This window comes from Ahaetulla prasina, chromosome 2 (genome assembly GCF_028640845.1).
Source record: "Ahaetulla prasina isolate Xishuangbanna chromosome 2, ASM2864084v1, whole genome shotgun sequence".
NCBI classification, from domain to species: domain Eukaryota; kingdom Metazoa; phylum Chordata; class Lepidosauria; order Squamata; family Colubridae; genus Ahaetulla; species Ahaetulla prasina.
The window spans coordinates 195,933,043-195,948,708 of record NC_080540.1 but is presented as its reverse complement, the minus strand read 5'-3'; the positions used below and the strand labels follow the sequence as shown (position 1 = coordinate 195,948,708).

The 15,666-nt window shown below is 41.0% G+C and overlaps 1 protein-coding gene across 3 annotated transcripts in view; it reads right to left on the bottom strand.

The window, feature by feature from the left end:
* Nucleotides 1-15,666, bottom strand: part of SPMAP2L (sperm microtubule associated protein 2 like) — a 76,048-nt gene that overhangs the window by 29,854 nt on the left and 30,528 nt on the right. For 2 of the 3 annotated variants that reach the window (XM_058174247.1, XM_058174246.1), the window contains 3 exons: nucleotides 11,860-11,991; nucleotides 10,080-10,255; nucleotides 2,041-6,357 (listed from right to left, as the gene is read on the bottom strand). In XM_058174247.1, coding sequence (XP_058030230.1) covers nucleotides 6,243-6,357; nucleotides 10,080-10,255; nucleotides 11,860-11,991 — 423 coding nt within the window. In that variant the 3' untranslated portion in view covers nucleotides 2,041-6,242. Of the gene's footprint in view, nucleotides 1-2,040; nucleotides 6,358-10,079; nucleotides 10,256-11,859; nucleotides 11,992-15,666 lie in introns of those variants that run through there. The other variant, XM_058174245.1, reaches the window with a different exon arrangement.

The window sequence follows — 15,666 nt, the reverse complement described above, 5'->3', positions numbered from 1 at the left end:
AAACTGGGCCTTTTTTCAAATGGAGCCTGGAAGCAATTGCATCACGTTCCACACATGGAAGGCCACTTCAAAGTATAAGTCAATAGATGAAGTGATCGTAGCAATTAGCCATTAATCATGCTTGGTTATTCAAAGCAGCAAAACAAACCAATTAAAATAGAACCTCAAGGTTTTAGCAATCTGTTCATTCACCTACTTACATTACTGAATGATTGATTTCCGTGGGCAATACCATGGGGAGAAAAGGGGGATTCCGTGGGCAATACCATGGGGAGAAAAGGGGGAGTTAAACCAAGAAGTGGAATGCCCAGAGAAGTATTCTGTGCTGACAGCAGATATATCATTATACTTATAATTCTCCAAGAAGCCAATTAAGTTCAAAAGCATTCAGAGGTGCACAACAGGAATTCTGGTGACTTCAAACCTGGAATGTTGAAATGGGTGGAGTGAGGGTTTGACCCTCCTTCCAGCCAAAATGAGAACAATGTGTAATAAATTATTTCAGCAAATATATTGAAGAAACATCTAAGTTTAGAAGCACACATTTTAACTGTGAATTATTTTGGGAAAAGACTCTAAAAGGGGCAGCATGATGTCAATCCGTTACAGAAAACTAGCAAATCATGCAATAAAGAACAGAACCAGAACAGTGCATTATGAAGGTCTATAGTTCAGCAGACAGGGTCTCTGTGTACGCCCAAAATCTCTCAGGTTGAAAGGCTGCTGACATCGCCAAATGAATCCCTGTTTGCTGTTTTGGAGAATTGCTGCTGTTTTTGTTTTGTTTTAGCTAGGAAACGGCTAGATAAATGAATTTATATGCCCACTTGCTGTTTTGCAAAAAAACAGGAAAAACTTGGAACTGTTTTGACATTTCTTCACAACTGTGGATTTTTATAAGGAGATGATATTTTACCCACATAAAGAAACTAGTTGGGACATTATGAAACTCTTGATGAAACAATGCAGTTCAGTGAAGAAATGCTCGCATTATGTCATGAGTACCTCTGATATTGCTCCTGTCTAAATGTAATAGAGCTCAGTGGATCAAAAGTTCAGAAGTAGCCTCCTTTTAGTTGAAATCAGCTATTTGTGACCTAAAGGGTGCACCTCTGCATGTTCCCTGACACTGTCTTTGTTCAAGAACTCTTTTGACCTCCAAATCTACAGCCTGAGGATTCCTGATCTTTCACAAGATCATCTATAAGATTGTCATATAATTCCAAATTATGAATAGGTCAGACCTACTTAGGCTTTGGGGATCAGTCAAGGACAGTGAGCATTTAGATGCATTAGTTTAAGCTAATCTTTCATAGTCAGGTGTTGGCCATATGCATTAAACTATAATTCTCATCTTTTGGATATTCCCTAAAGCAGTGGTAGCTAACATTTTTTTCCTCGAGTGCCAAAAGCACGCACATGCGCACGACAGCTCGCGCGTGAGTGCCCACACTCATAATGCAATGCCCCCTGCGCACCCCATGCCCCTGCACATGTGCACGCACCCCCTGTGCTCCCCAGCCCCGTGCATGCATGTGCGACCCGCTGCGCTCTCCCTGCCCCCGCACATGCATGCATGACACCCCCCTGTGCCCTGTTTTGGGCCTAGCAGGCCTCCCTCAAGCGTCCTGGGACCAAAACAGGACATGGGGGTGCATTGCATCCCCCATCCCTGCACATGCATGTACAACCCCTGCACATGTGCGTGCTTCTCTCACATGTGTGGCAGAGACCCGAAAATCAGCTGGCTGCGGGGAGGCACATGTGCATGCATGGCAGAGCTGACTTAGGGCGATGGCTTGCATGCCCACAGAGATGGCTTCACATGCCACTTGTGGCATGCCTGCCATAGGTTCACCATCACAGCCCTAGAGAATATGAATATTATTAATAAGTCATTGCTTCATTCACATAACAAGGAACATGCACTAATAAATTCTTAGGAAGTGGCGTAGTTGGGCCATAAGGTGGTATTCTTGCTTTCATCATGGCTAATTCAGGTGAGTCAGGTAAGAGCTGGCTTTTTTCTCTCAAGCCTTGGACTTGAGTGGTGTGGGTATGTCTACTATGGGATTGGTTTTGCACATTTATGGTCTATGTACTGTATGTTCTTCATTAGGAACATCTTTTTGAGAGATGGGAATGTTATTCTATTGAATTGGATTGTTGTTTTAAACCTTGTATGTCACCCAGAGTCAGTGATTAATTGGACAATCATGAGCTGGGCCATTTATAAATAAGCTAATAAATAAATAACAATACAACCTTCGGTGTTGTTGTTTGATCTTATGGCAGGAGTTCAATAGTGCATGTTTTGTTCTTCCAGGTTAATGACTCATCCCAAGGTCCTGAGTTATTGTCAGCCCTTTGAGGTTGACCACACTTGGAACTCCAACATCATGAATGCTAAAGTTATTGTTATAGAGTTACAATAACAGAATTTTACACCTCTGAATGTGCCTTACCCCTCTCTGCCTCTATCCTAAAGAGAACTAGGGAGGGTCAAGCTTTCCCAAATTCCATTTCTGATGACTCATTCACTGGCCATTGGCTTGGCTGCAGCTCTTCCTCCTGTTCCTCAAGGTTATTCTCACAGCCCATTACAGTTATCTTTCTCTCTCTTCAGCCATGGGTTTCGTTCTCTTGAACCAACTATATCCTTTTCTGGGAAATTTCCCAGAGGTTAGGTTTTGCCTTCATCATATTGCTCACAATCCTACCGAGACAAAAACCTTTACTTCTCTGCTGCTGACCTGAAATCTCCTATCCAATTGCATTAGCTGTTCATTTATTTCATATAACTTCCTAACAATTATTTCATAGTTTGGCTTCTGTATCAGCCTCGAGCCTTTGAGTGGCTGAAGTTGCAAAGTTCTCTCCTCCTCATACTGAGAGTTTACATTCTGCAACTGTTCTGGAGAAAGTATTAGCTGTTCTGACTCAGAACTCTTTTTTTTTAATTCAAGTCTTTTGACTTGGAGTACTGCACTGCAATCGTCGGTGCTATTCATATTAGATTCCAGGTTCTCTTTTGACTGCTGCAGCTGCAAGGCAACTATGTTTGCTTCAACCTTGCCAGCTCAGAGAATAGGGAGTGTGATCTTGAATTGCTCCGTGATTGTTGCTACATATATAGTCCATCTCAACATGGCTAAAGATCATAAGGTTGGGAAATTAATGTAGTTTACAATCCTGCACGACACAGCACAGAAAAATAGTGAATTGAATTTTATTTATTTATTTTATTTAGTTTGTCAAACATGTACGAGATAGCAGGTCTAAGTATAAACATGGACATGAAGCGCACCAGTGTGCCTGCCGTCCCTGTCCTAATGTTTTCTTTTATTCATATCCTTTACATGTGTTTATAATTATGTTTACACTTGTATCTGTCATAAAATACATGCTCGATGAAAATAAATAAATAAAATAAAATAAACAAATAAACATGAGTACAAATAAATGGGGACAGTAGGACAGGGACATTAGGCGTGCTGGTGCTCTTATGCACGCCCCCTTACAGACCTCTTAGGAATGGGGTGAGGTCCATGGTAGACAGTTTAAGGTTAAAGCTATGGAGGTTTGAGGAAGTAACAATGGAGTAGAGCATTCCAGGTAGAGCATTCCAGGCGTTGACCACTCTGTTGCCGAAGTCATATTTTCTGCAATCGAGTTTGGAGCGGTTTGTTTACCTTGAGTTTGCATCTATTGTTTGCCTGTGTATTGTTGTGGTTGAAACTGAAGTAGTTGTTGAGAGGTAAGATGTTGTAGCAGACAATTTTGTGTACTATGCTTAGGTCAGACTGTAGGCAGCCTAGTTCAAGGTTGTCCAAGCGCAAAATTTCAAGCCTCGTGGCATAAGGTATTCTATTGTGAGCAGGAACTCTTTTCTCTATTCTTCTACAAGAATACTTATTGTGTAAGCAAATCTTCCTTTCTTTCCATTCACCAGCGCAAACCTGGAAATTATTCAGACTTGGTAATTATGAGTTCAGTATATCATAGCTACATTTCCACAGCACTTGAGAAATTGTTAATAGTGTCGCAAACACTGGGGAACGTGAGAAATGTAGATAACCAAACTCCATTCCATGTATGTGTTGTGACCCAGGCCCAGTAGTTATTACCAGACACAATCGATCCTAAACAAACATATTTTATTAGAACAGCTGAGAATTACTTCATTCTCTCATAGTCCAAATTAAGTCTAAAACGAAGTCCTTCATAAAAAGTCCTTCAGCCTTATCACAAACCTTTGTCTTCTTTGGCATTCTGCCAAAGGCTTTTCTTGGCAAGAACCCCAGGAACTTCAGAACAGGAAACAAGAAACAATTGTAGCAATGTTGCTTTCCTACAAAGAACCCAAGAGCCATTGCTGCTCTTTTAAACCTTATGGGAGTGGCCAATCATCTCCTGGCCTTACTCCCAAGTCGTCCTTTTTACTTTAGCTGCTCTTGTCTTCTGGCAGCTCTTCACATGTGTGCACTAGGAACAGGATCCTCCTGTTCCTCTGCCTCTCTGCTGTCTACCTCTGGAGGCTCCAGAGTCCATGCATCGCTCCCAGATGGCCCTGGCCCCATCTCTGCCTCCGAGGCAGAACCCTCATCCGGGCCTTCCCCTGACTCCAGGACTGGCCCATTGTCCTCCCCAGCCTTCTCACTGTCTGACTCCGCTGCTAGCTCCATTGGCTGCTGGCGGACCACAACAGTATGAAAGTAATGGATGAGATGGAAAGGGAAGATATTTTTCTATACTGTTGCTGTTGCCATATCTAAAGGCAATTCAGCAGGGATGAATGAGAGGGCATCTTCATAATAATACATTCCAGGCTACAGGGTAACATTACCAGCATGCTAAATTACTATTTCAAACCAGGAGATTGCAGGGAGAGAGAATATGAAATGTCCAACCTGCTTTGTGCCTTCCAGATTGGGGGGTGAGTGGGAGGTAGTTGCCTAATGAGCACTTAAGAGTGATGAAGGCAAGGACTTTCTAAAGGTTGTGTATTATTTCAATTGCATCATATGGATGTAACACAGATGCCAGGCATTTCATGCAGCTGCTGTAGTGAGGTTATAGGTATGCACTCTTAATCCTATGAATGCAAATAATATTAAATATAATGTGTTACTGGAGAAGGTTGGATTGTCAAGTTCAGTAGCAATAAAATCATGTGGAAAATGGCAGAGCACTATTAAGAACTTTGGAGATGCCTAGAATCTTTTGGTTCTACACAATAGACAGTTTTGCTTCTTCAGTGCACAAGTTAGTAACGGCCCTCTCTTTGTAAGGGGGAAACAGAATTACACACATTTACAATTATTTAATTGGCTTATGGTCTATACAATGAGAGCCAGTTCAGTGTTGTTGTTAAAACATCAGGCTAGAAACCAGGAGACTGTGAGTTCTAGTTCTAGCCTTAGGCACATAGCCAGCTTGGTAACCTTGGGCCAGTCACTTTATGTCCACCCTAGGAAGGAGGTAATGGCAAAACACTTCTGAAACACCTTGCCAAGAAAATTGCAGAGACTTGTCTAGATGGTCCCTGAGAAACAGACCCATGTTTTAACAGAAGAAAAAAGAAGTATACCATACTTCTGAACTAAATCTTACCACTTTTTCCATCGCCGTGGTGAATTATATTGCTGATACTTCCAAAAGCTAGTGCTATCCAGATCCCTTCAATTGTGAATGTTGTTGCATTGGTTGAAAACTATCTCTAGATGTCTCCAGAATTGGCCCCCTCCCTTATTTTTTGAGGAGCAGAAAATATTAGTTCCATAAAAGCCCAAAGCAAAGGCAAGCTTTTTGGAATTTCTGGCATAGGCTCTAAATATCTGGGTTTAACTTTTTATTATACTGTTTCATTCTTTCTGTTCTAAGGATATTAACATTTTATTTATGTACTGTTCTATAGCATTATTTTTAATTCTGTTTTTCTTTTATCATTGCTCTGCTTTTTGCTGTATATTGATTTTTATCTAAACTTAAATTCTATTGTTAGTTGTGGGATGACATTGGATCAGGAGAAAATACAAATCAAATATTAATATTTAAAAGTCAGGCTCCTGCTTAAACATGAATAATTGTGTTGTTAGTTAAACTGATGTTACTTTTCAGATGTTATTAAGCACTTGTGGAAGTCAAACACAACAGTACAAGAAGTAGACAAAGCATGCCACTATAGTTGCTTTAATTTATTGAAAATGCCACATAGAGCTAGATGTGAGTGATCAGTGTGATCAACGAGTAATTGGTTGTGCTAAATTCTTGATTCTTTCTGTACAAATTGCTTTCTTAGCAGACTCCTTTACAATAAAGGCATCTGGATTAAACTGCACGAGGTTGGTTGGGGCCCTGACAAAAGAAATATGAAAAGAGTCGTTAGCCTCAATGCTGTTCCGCTTTATAAAGCTCTCTCCAAGATTAACAAAGAAATCCAACCCCAGAGTTTCACAGGCTGGATATGGCGGAGAAAATAATGCTACTAAGAGCCGTGCTGTTTTTTTTTTTTTTTTTTTTTATTCAAAAAGTTTTTATTAGTCAAAAAAGGTTTATACAAATACATATCAGGTATGGTAAATTTTCAGTTTTCTTATCTAAAATAAGAATTTTACTCAAATTTTTTTAACACATACAACAGCCATATGGCAAGCAGGTGACACGAAGTAGCTAAATTTACAAATTTTAAAAACGTAATAAAGAAGAGTCAAGAATAAACAGAATATCGTACAAAAGAGAATAAGGAAAACCAACACAATCCCAAATATCTTTATCACTTCCTAGTTTTGGATCTCAGAACTCTGGGTTCAGCCTGACCCAACTCCAGGGCCGCAACAGCGGCAGCCGCTTCCGCCCCATGATCTATAACCTCCTTCTTCAATTCCTGGATCATCTGATTCCAGGAGGCTTTGTGTTCCTCCACATAGGCCGTAGCCTCCATAATTGTACTGATTTTTTCGTAATGCCCTCCCGGAAAATCATCAATCCCTCTGGCATCAGCCATCTGAAGCCCACTCCTTCTGGTACAATTTGCTTGACAAAAATAATATTTCTTTCTTTTTCACGTACCTGTCTGGGAATCTGCCTCAGAATGGCTATCTCCTGCCCCTGTAAATCAGTGCCCCACTCCTATGTTTTCTAAGAATTTCATCTCTCGTCTCTCTTCTCACAAATTTGACATGAACCTCTCTGGGAACTGCATGCGTGCGTGCATATTGCAATTAACTCTATAAACTCGATCCACATCCCAATTCATGAAATCAACACCTCTCCCAAGAAATTCTCCCAACAATTTAGTCACAACATCTCTCAAGTCTTCTTGGTCCACTTCTTCCAAATTTTGAAACCTAAGGAAATAAGACATTTTATCCATCTGTAGTCCAAGCACAGCATTGCCTGTCGCCTCTCTTTTCTGCACTGCCGCATCTCACCCTCCAAACCTTCCACTTTCTGCTTGTTTTCTGCTGAAACTTGTTGAGTATCCTTTAAATCCTTTTGGATAGTCACAATTTCTGCTCTTATTTCATCCAATTTCTTGTCCATATTAGATAACTTTTCCAAAATTCTCCATCTCTCCAGCAGTTGGTCTCTGACCTTTTGCCATTAAGGAAAAAAATACAAAATCCTCAGGCAGGCACAGTATCCTTGTAATTTCCTCCGGATCCACCAGGGGCACTCACAGGAGCAACGAGTCCAGAGTACAGTTAGTCAACCAGGAAGTCAAGGGAAGTGATGTCATCAAAATTCTCATAGTGAAGGCGGAAGCTGGACGCCACCACTGTTCCCCAGAAGGAGGGGCCTCAAACCTTCCCTCCTAAATTTCTCCATCACCTCTTCTCCAGAGCTCCACAAAACCGTAATCTTCTTATTTTAAGTTCTCCTCTCCAGAATAACTCGTGCTCCTTCCAACCGCAGGGGAGAAAAACCCCCGCACCGGAGCACTCCACCACGCCACCGATATTCCCTTCCTTCTCCTCCTCAATTCTTCTCCGTTCCCTGCTCACCACCAGGCTGCTGCAGTTATAAATCCAATGCCCCGGTATCACCGGGCACAGCGGCCCAGGCGACGACCAAAATAATGGCCGCGGCCTGTGGCCTCCGAACCCCGCCAAGCCTAGGACGCGCCAGCATCGGTCCCCACAGTCCTGTATGTCGGCTGGGAGACCCCTGGCGAGCCGTCCGTGCGGCAGGTGTCCTTTTCGGAACACCTGGCCCCTGAGGGCCTCGGCGGCGGCCGGATTCGGGCGCTGGAGGCAGGAAAAGCCTTCCAGACGTCCGTTGCCGCTGGATACCGGAAGTCGTCTCCCAGAGCCGTGCTGTTTTCTTGGCAGAGAATTGCTCTGTCAGTAGGATAATAAACCTCCCTGGATCGGTTCTAGAGTTCTGCTAACCAGACAAAACATATGTCATGCTTTTACAACACACATCTTTTTTGCACTTGTGCACTTGTGTCCTGATGTTGTTGTTGTTGTATGTAAATCATGAAGCTTTCGCTGTCATAAGTCATAACATCTATGTTTTCTGCTCCTTTTTTAAATCCCATTGGCTTGAGCAGAAGAAAAAATAATAGAAAAAAATGATATTCTGCGGAAAAACAGTGAAAAAGTTGTCTGTCTCTCCATCTCTATATGTAGCGAAGTGAATATCTTTCCATCGACAATCCAATTCAGGAGGGCTCTTTGTTCTCAGCAAGCTCCATGGTTCCCATTGAAGTCATTGGGATGAATTTTATTTACAGTAGTGGCCAAAATTGTGGAAACCTTTTGGGAAAAGTGTATTTTTGAGTTTTGATGGCTAATAACACCACTTTTTTTTTTTTTGGAGTTTCAAAATAATCATATTCCACTGCTCGAACTGCCTGGGAATAGCCCAGACCTTAATCCAACTGAAAATCTATGGAGCCGACTAAAGAAACTTGTTAGTCAGAAGCGACCCAGCAATAAAACCAGTGGTCCCTGGTTCAGTTGGGTTCTTGCAAACTGTTAGTAAAACCAGGGGGAGGCTCCGCCCTCCCACCTGGATGTCGTCATAGACGATCTGTGCATGCGATGCGTGCATGATCCCATTGCGAACCAGTAGTAAAGGTAAGTAGAACCCACCCGTGAATAAAACCCAGTTAATAGAAGCAGTCATTCAATCTTGTTTACATTATAACAGCTGCAGAACTAAAAGACTTGGTTCGCTCCATGGGAAGACGTTGTAAGGCCATCATTCATTCTAAAGGTTAGCCAACTACGTATTAACTGACATGGTGAGAATTTTTGTAAATCTCGTTTTTTCTATGTGTTTCATTTTTCTTCTTTCTACTGTAACTGCTATTCTAATAGCAAATCCTTCATAAAAATTATTGCATTACATTATTCATTAAATTATCTTTCCATTCATATATAAGGGTACTACTCAAAAAAAAAAAAAGTGGTGTTATTAGTTTTAGAAAATACACTTTTCCCAAAAGGTTTCCACAATTTTGGCCACTACTGTAGTTACCTGCCAAGCAAATAACTGGAGAGAATACAATTTGCAAAAAGATACATCTAGCGCAGGGAGCTATGGATGACATACAGAAAAAAAGGCACTATGGGCATTTATGAAAGGCGAGCCATGGGCTCCATATACAGAGAGAGATTCATTTCAAAGGATTGGTGAGTTCTTCAAATGAAGGAAATAGACAAATATATTTTCACAACTTTCCTCACACATTCTTCTTTACTAATTTTTGTAGACAAAAACAATGGTAAGAATAAGACACTGGCATGAGATGCAATGCATTCTCAGAGGATCCTTCTGCCCTTAGGTCTCTCAGAGCCAGTGGTGGGTTACTACCGGTTCACTCTGGATCAGGCAAACCAGTAGAGGCGGTGGCGGGAGGCTCTGCCCAACCGCCTGGACACTTCTGCGCATGCGCAGAAGCATCATGTGAGCAAGTGCGCACGCACAAGTGAATCAGTAGCAAACTAAATTGAAACCCACTACTACTCAGAGCCTTCAAAAGTTATCTACAGGCCAAGATCCTTTCCCTCAATTGGAGAGTTGATGAGACCTTCAACACAACCATCAGATCATCTGGGAAACCCTACCTGTTGGGAGAGTGAGAGAGTTCCGTGAGTCGAGGAGACGCTACTGCCTGCTTGGCTGCTGCTGACACAGGCCACTCAGGGGAACGATCCATGGCACTCTCACAAGGGATTACTTTTGGTCTAGCTAGTTCAAGTAGCCTTGGACTTGGGACTGCTTGCAGAGCAGTCAGGGGTATCTGTAGAAGAACAGAAGTGCTGATTTTTGAACATGAGATTTATTCCAGAACATTTCTGAAAAAGCTAAGATACAAGATAAATCCATCCCCAAAGGATTAGGAGCTATGGACTCTCCTCTTCCTCAATAATCTCTGAAATCAAAGTAGAGGCAAAGCTATAGACAAACCTTCTGGCAGGATTCTGAAGGTAGCAGAATGAGTGTGACAGGTCCCAATAATAGCTGAATATAGGATTCTGTCAACCCCTGAGATCAATAAGATCACTTCGGAAAGATCTGCTGACTCTCCAAAGAGAAATGGATGATCTCCTTAAGTCACATTCCTCAGTGGAAGGAATTAAGTCAAGACTGTCTAGGTAACAGGGTGGAAGACCTTGGTGGTGATCCATCTTATGGGCATGGCAGGAGAATAACAGAATAACAGAGTTGGAAAGGAACCTTGGAGATCTTCTAGCCCAACCCCCTGCTCAAGCAGGAGATCTGTCAAACACCGGGGAAATCAAGAGATTCAGGCAGTTCAAATGAGTATAAAGATGTATTGCAAGCTTAAGTTCTCTACAAAAATTTGAACTACTAACAGTTAAGGGAAATTTGCGGGATAAGGATAAATAGGAATTCAAGGTGAGCTGGACTTAGATCTCTTGCAGTGTGCAGTGACTTGTGACTTATGACACATCTGACTTTGACTCTTCCCTCGGGCTCAGCCTGGCCATCTCCTACAATATAATTTCAGACAAATGGTATAGGGTCCCACTTATAAAAGTTATTCGCTTGGATGCTGCTTATTGAGCATTTACAGAAGCAGCAGTAATCAGGGGAGGGTGCCAGTAGCATGAGAAACACCACTCAGGGGATCTGAATAGGAAGGCATTGACATTGACACTGAACTGGACATAGAAGGAGGAGGATCTGATTGTGTATAGGTAGCTACTTTTTACCTTCTATGGTGACAGTAGCCAGTGAGAAGTGGGAAAGGACAGAGCGTGTGGTCAGACATAGGATGGCTGGAAATTTGGGGTATTATATTGAGGTGTTTTATGCTGAGGTTTTTAACAAATTTATCCTATGCATAAAATGATAAACATTCATCCCTGGTTAACTTCAATATTAAAGGTGTCAAGCTTCACACTTGAGCTCAGCAGTAAATCATAGCTCTTTATAGATTTTTGGCCCTTTATGCAGCCCTTAGATTGACTTGATTGAAGATTCCCAGGCACAAATCAGCTAAATTAGAATATTTTATTGCAAACAAGAATAAGCCTTTTATAAATGATACATACGATCAGATCAAATCTATGCTCTGATCTTTAAATAGTACTTCCTTTCAACAAATACTAGCAAGTCTTTTGATGGCTTGGGAAGTTGTTGGGACCTATTTACATAATAGAATAGAATAGAATTTTATTGGCCAAGTGTGATTGGACACACAAGGAACTTGTCTTGGTGCATATGCTCTCAGTGTACATAAAAGAAAAGATACGTTCATCAAGGTACAACATTTACAACACATAATGGTTCTTTCCAGCTGGATAACTGCTTGATCCTACCTTGCAATCTTATCTTTTATATCAACACAGAAGTATCAAAGTTAAAAAAATAAATTACTTGGCGGATTGGGGCCTCCATGCTTGTATTTTCATAGAACTGTATTTGTTTCCTAACTACTGGCTGGGCAAGTTGCTGTAATCTTGGAGTAGCCTCAGCTCTTCTTGCAGCCTTTGAAATCTCTCTTTCAGACTAGATAGGAGAAATAAACCAACAATAAAGCAAATTTGATTAACCAACCAACCAACCAACCAACCAACCAAAAGAAATATGGTCAAATGCCAATAAAAACACATTTCTTTCTCCCGCAGTAATATTTCCCAAGGATCCTTTGGAAAAGGAAAGAGCAGGCTGGATATATACTTCTTATTTAGTCTCAACTCAAGCTGATGCATCTTTAATCTATACACAGTAGACCAGAAAGGACCTGTATAGAGAAAAGTCGCGCCAATAGTGATGATAGACTAGAAAATTTTGGCAAGGCATATGGCAATGTATTCTTATCAGAGATAGCATTTCCTCTTGAGTACATGAGGAGATAATTTTGTAGTACACAAAATTACAAAATTGTAGTACACAACTACAAAACTACAAAATTGTAGTACACAAAATTTTGTAGTACAAAATTATCTATTTTGTAGTACACAAAATTATGTCAAGGACTACTTCAGCTTCAACCGCAATAATACACGAGTATACAATAGATACAAACTTAAGGTAAACCACTCCAAACTTGATTGCAGAAACTACGACTTCAGCAACAGAGTGGTCAATGCCTGGAATGCACTACCTGACTCTGTGGTTACTTCCCCAAACCCCCAAAACTTTAACCTTAGACTGTCTACTGTAGACCTCACCCCATTCCTAAGAGGTCTGTAAGGGGCATGCCTAAGCACACAAATGTGCCTACTGTCCCGATCCTACTGTACCTATTTATTCATATCCTTATCCTGTATTCATAATCATGTTTATACATATCTGTTATCTTATATGTATTTGACAAATAAATAAATAAAAATAAACAAACAAATAAACAAACAAACTCTCATGCTCATATGAGAGTGCAGGTAAGTCCATCCTCAGGAACCTAGACTTTGAAACCCAGATGTCAAAACTGTACAGTTCTGTTTCATTGCCCCAACTCTGAAAATGGAAATTTACAGAGCAGCAAATTTCTATTTTACTTCCAGGGCTGCTCATCTGAGACACGGCCCATCTGGAAAACACATAATGCTAACTTCCAGCCCAAAACCAGAAGATCATAGGCAAATGCATCTACATATTTGATATAAATGTATTTCCCAGAGTGATAATTGTGTCAGAGTTCTGGGGCAAAAATTGCCTTCAGTTTTCTTCTCTCTCCCAGCGTTATGATCAGTTTTGCAATTTACAATTATGTGATTTGGGCAGAAAAGCAAATTACAATTGTAACTGTCCCTACTGCTCCAAATTTTCTTAGCGATCTCCATAGAAAGTTGTGAAATGCTCCAGTAATCTCATATTCCCCCCCCCCAATATTCTCTTCTCTAGTTCCAGCATCCCAGTAGAGGTTCTTAATCCTTCCATTTCTTCTTCAACCTTCTCCTGCGGTTCATCAAGTCTTTTCCTCAGTCATTTTTCTAATTTAAGTTTCTTTCCAGAAGAAAAAAAAATCACAATCCTTTCCTAGGAAAAGTCGAAGAATCAAGGATGATGAAAAAATACAGGACAAGGATAGATTCATCATAATAGCAGAAGCTATTTAGGTCAAAATCTTTCTAACCTCTTCATCCCTTATTCACAATCATTTCATCTCAGAGCGTTAGAGTTAAACTTGCTCTTTCCATATTCAATTTAATAATCTCACTTTTGAGCAATTGTGGCTTCAACTGATATATTTGGTTAGAGATTTGCTTTGCAACATATTAAAAATCAAAAAGACGTTTTTTGAACAATGAAAATTACATTGTCTTCTCAAAAGGGAGCCAACAAATTTTGCAATACAAACTATGTCATCTACCATGATAGAAGATTTGAAAAATCCCTTTTTAAAATGCAAACTACACAATAACATAGCCAAAGGTAGAAGGCTGAGGTAGTATGAAAGATTTTCTCAGCTTGCTGAAACAACAGGTTCTTCATTGTGAATCAGGAGTAAAAAGGCTCAGCAAAGGTAGTGTAGACCAGGGTCACTGACTTTTCAAACCTCAGGGATTATTAAATTCATAATTTTAAATCCTGCAGACCACTAATATGATCTGCCTAATGACTGCTGGATGGGCATGGCTAGGTGGTCATCTGACTGGATGGGCGTGGCCAAGTCCTTGCCTCCCTGCCTGGGCTCCTTAGGGCCCCAACAGGAAGCAGTTGTTGGAGCTAAGCAGCCACCACAGGAAAGAGTTGGTAAAACAGCTCAGTTCAAATTGGATCTGACCGGGAAGGAGGCTCAGCAGAAGCAGCTCACTGAGGACTACGAGCATAGGCTTTACAAGCAGAGGGAAGACCTATGGGAGTTCCAGGCCAGATACCGATGCCTGGAGGCTCAGCAGGCTGAGATGGTCAGCCAGTTCCAGGGCATGATGCAGTCCCACTGGAACAAGGCCCTCCAGCTCTTTGCCACCAGCGGCACTTCCCTCCAGCCTTCACCCAAAGCCCCGTACCAGGAGGTTGAAGCAGACCCCAAGTCAGAATTTATGCCCCCCCCTTCTGACCCACACAAAAAGACCTCGAAGTGGGAGATTCTCTGCAGCAACACAAACGTTCATTGCATGTATTTGTCCCAGGGGCCGTAGTTTGAGGACCCCTGATTTAGTGCAATATTAAAAATGCAAATAATTTTTCTGTGGACCACCAAAATTTTCTCGTGGACCACCAGTGGTCTATGAACCACCCGTTGGTGACCACTGGTGTAGATCAAGGATAAAAAAACCTTTGGCCTACAAATCGATTTCATCTGGTATTTCATCCATCCTGGGTATGGGAGGATCCCTGGGAGTTTGTGCTTAAAACACTCTTTAGTAATTTGTCATCTTCTCTCTTAAAGGAAAAGCTTTGAAGGTCAGATTTTAAGTTTTGTCTGTGTCACATCTTCTGGGTACTTATTTCCAATCAATGGCCTGCAAACCTACTCTGTCAACAATACTTCTTATCCTGAACCTCTTATTTCTTGTCTTTGAAACAAATGGTTACATATAACAATGGTAGCCAACTTTAAAATTGATTTCTTGCAACCTGCAGCTTTCTAATTATTTATAAACCTTCTAGCACTTATGGTATTTTAAGGACTTCTCTGCTTGGCAATTTTCATGAAAGGATTACTACACTTGACTAGGCTTTTATGAAGTACATATCAAAAACAAAACTGGCTTCCAAAGTAATTTACAGTACAGTCTACCAATAATAATTCAAGCATATGACCATCAAGGTTCCTAAAGTTAAAAAAAAAATTAAAGATACCCTGGATATTTCTAGAGATGTATATTAATTTCTCAGCAAAATGCTCATTTGATGTTGGGTTTTCAGGATATTGTGCTTCTTCCCTCTGTCATATAGGATTTACATGGTTGTCCCTTCCTTTGCTTCCATACAGAAGGAAAATCAACCCCACCTTTAATGTTTATTCATTAGCATAGCTCTCATTATCAAGAAGCTCTGCAGCCAATGAAAGGATTCCATTTTCCACTAGAGGGATTTGGCGCTCTTGCCCAATGCCTTCTGGACATAGTAAAAGCTAGATTGAAGAACGTGTAGTCTACAAAAACCATAACCATTTAGCTGCAATATTATTGCTTCTGCAGTGTAGAATCTAAAGTGCTGAATATCCAGAGATTTTAAGTTTCAGCTGGTTCTGACCAGTTCTGGAGAACCGATAGCAGAAATTTTGAGTAG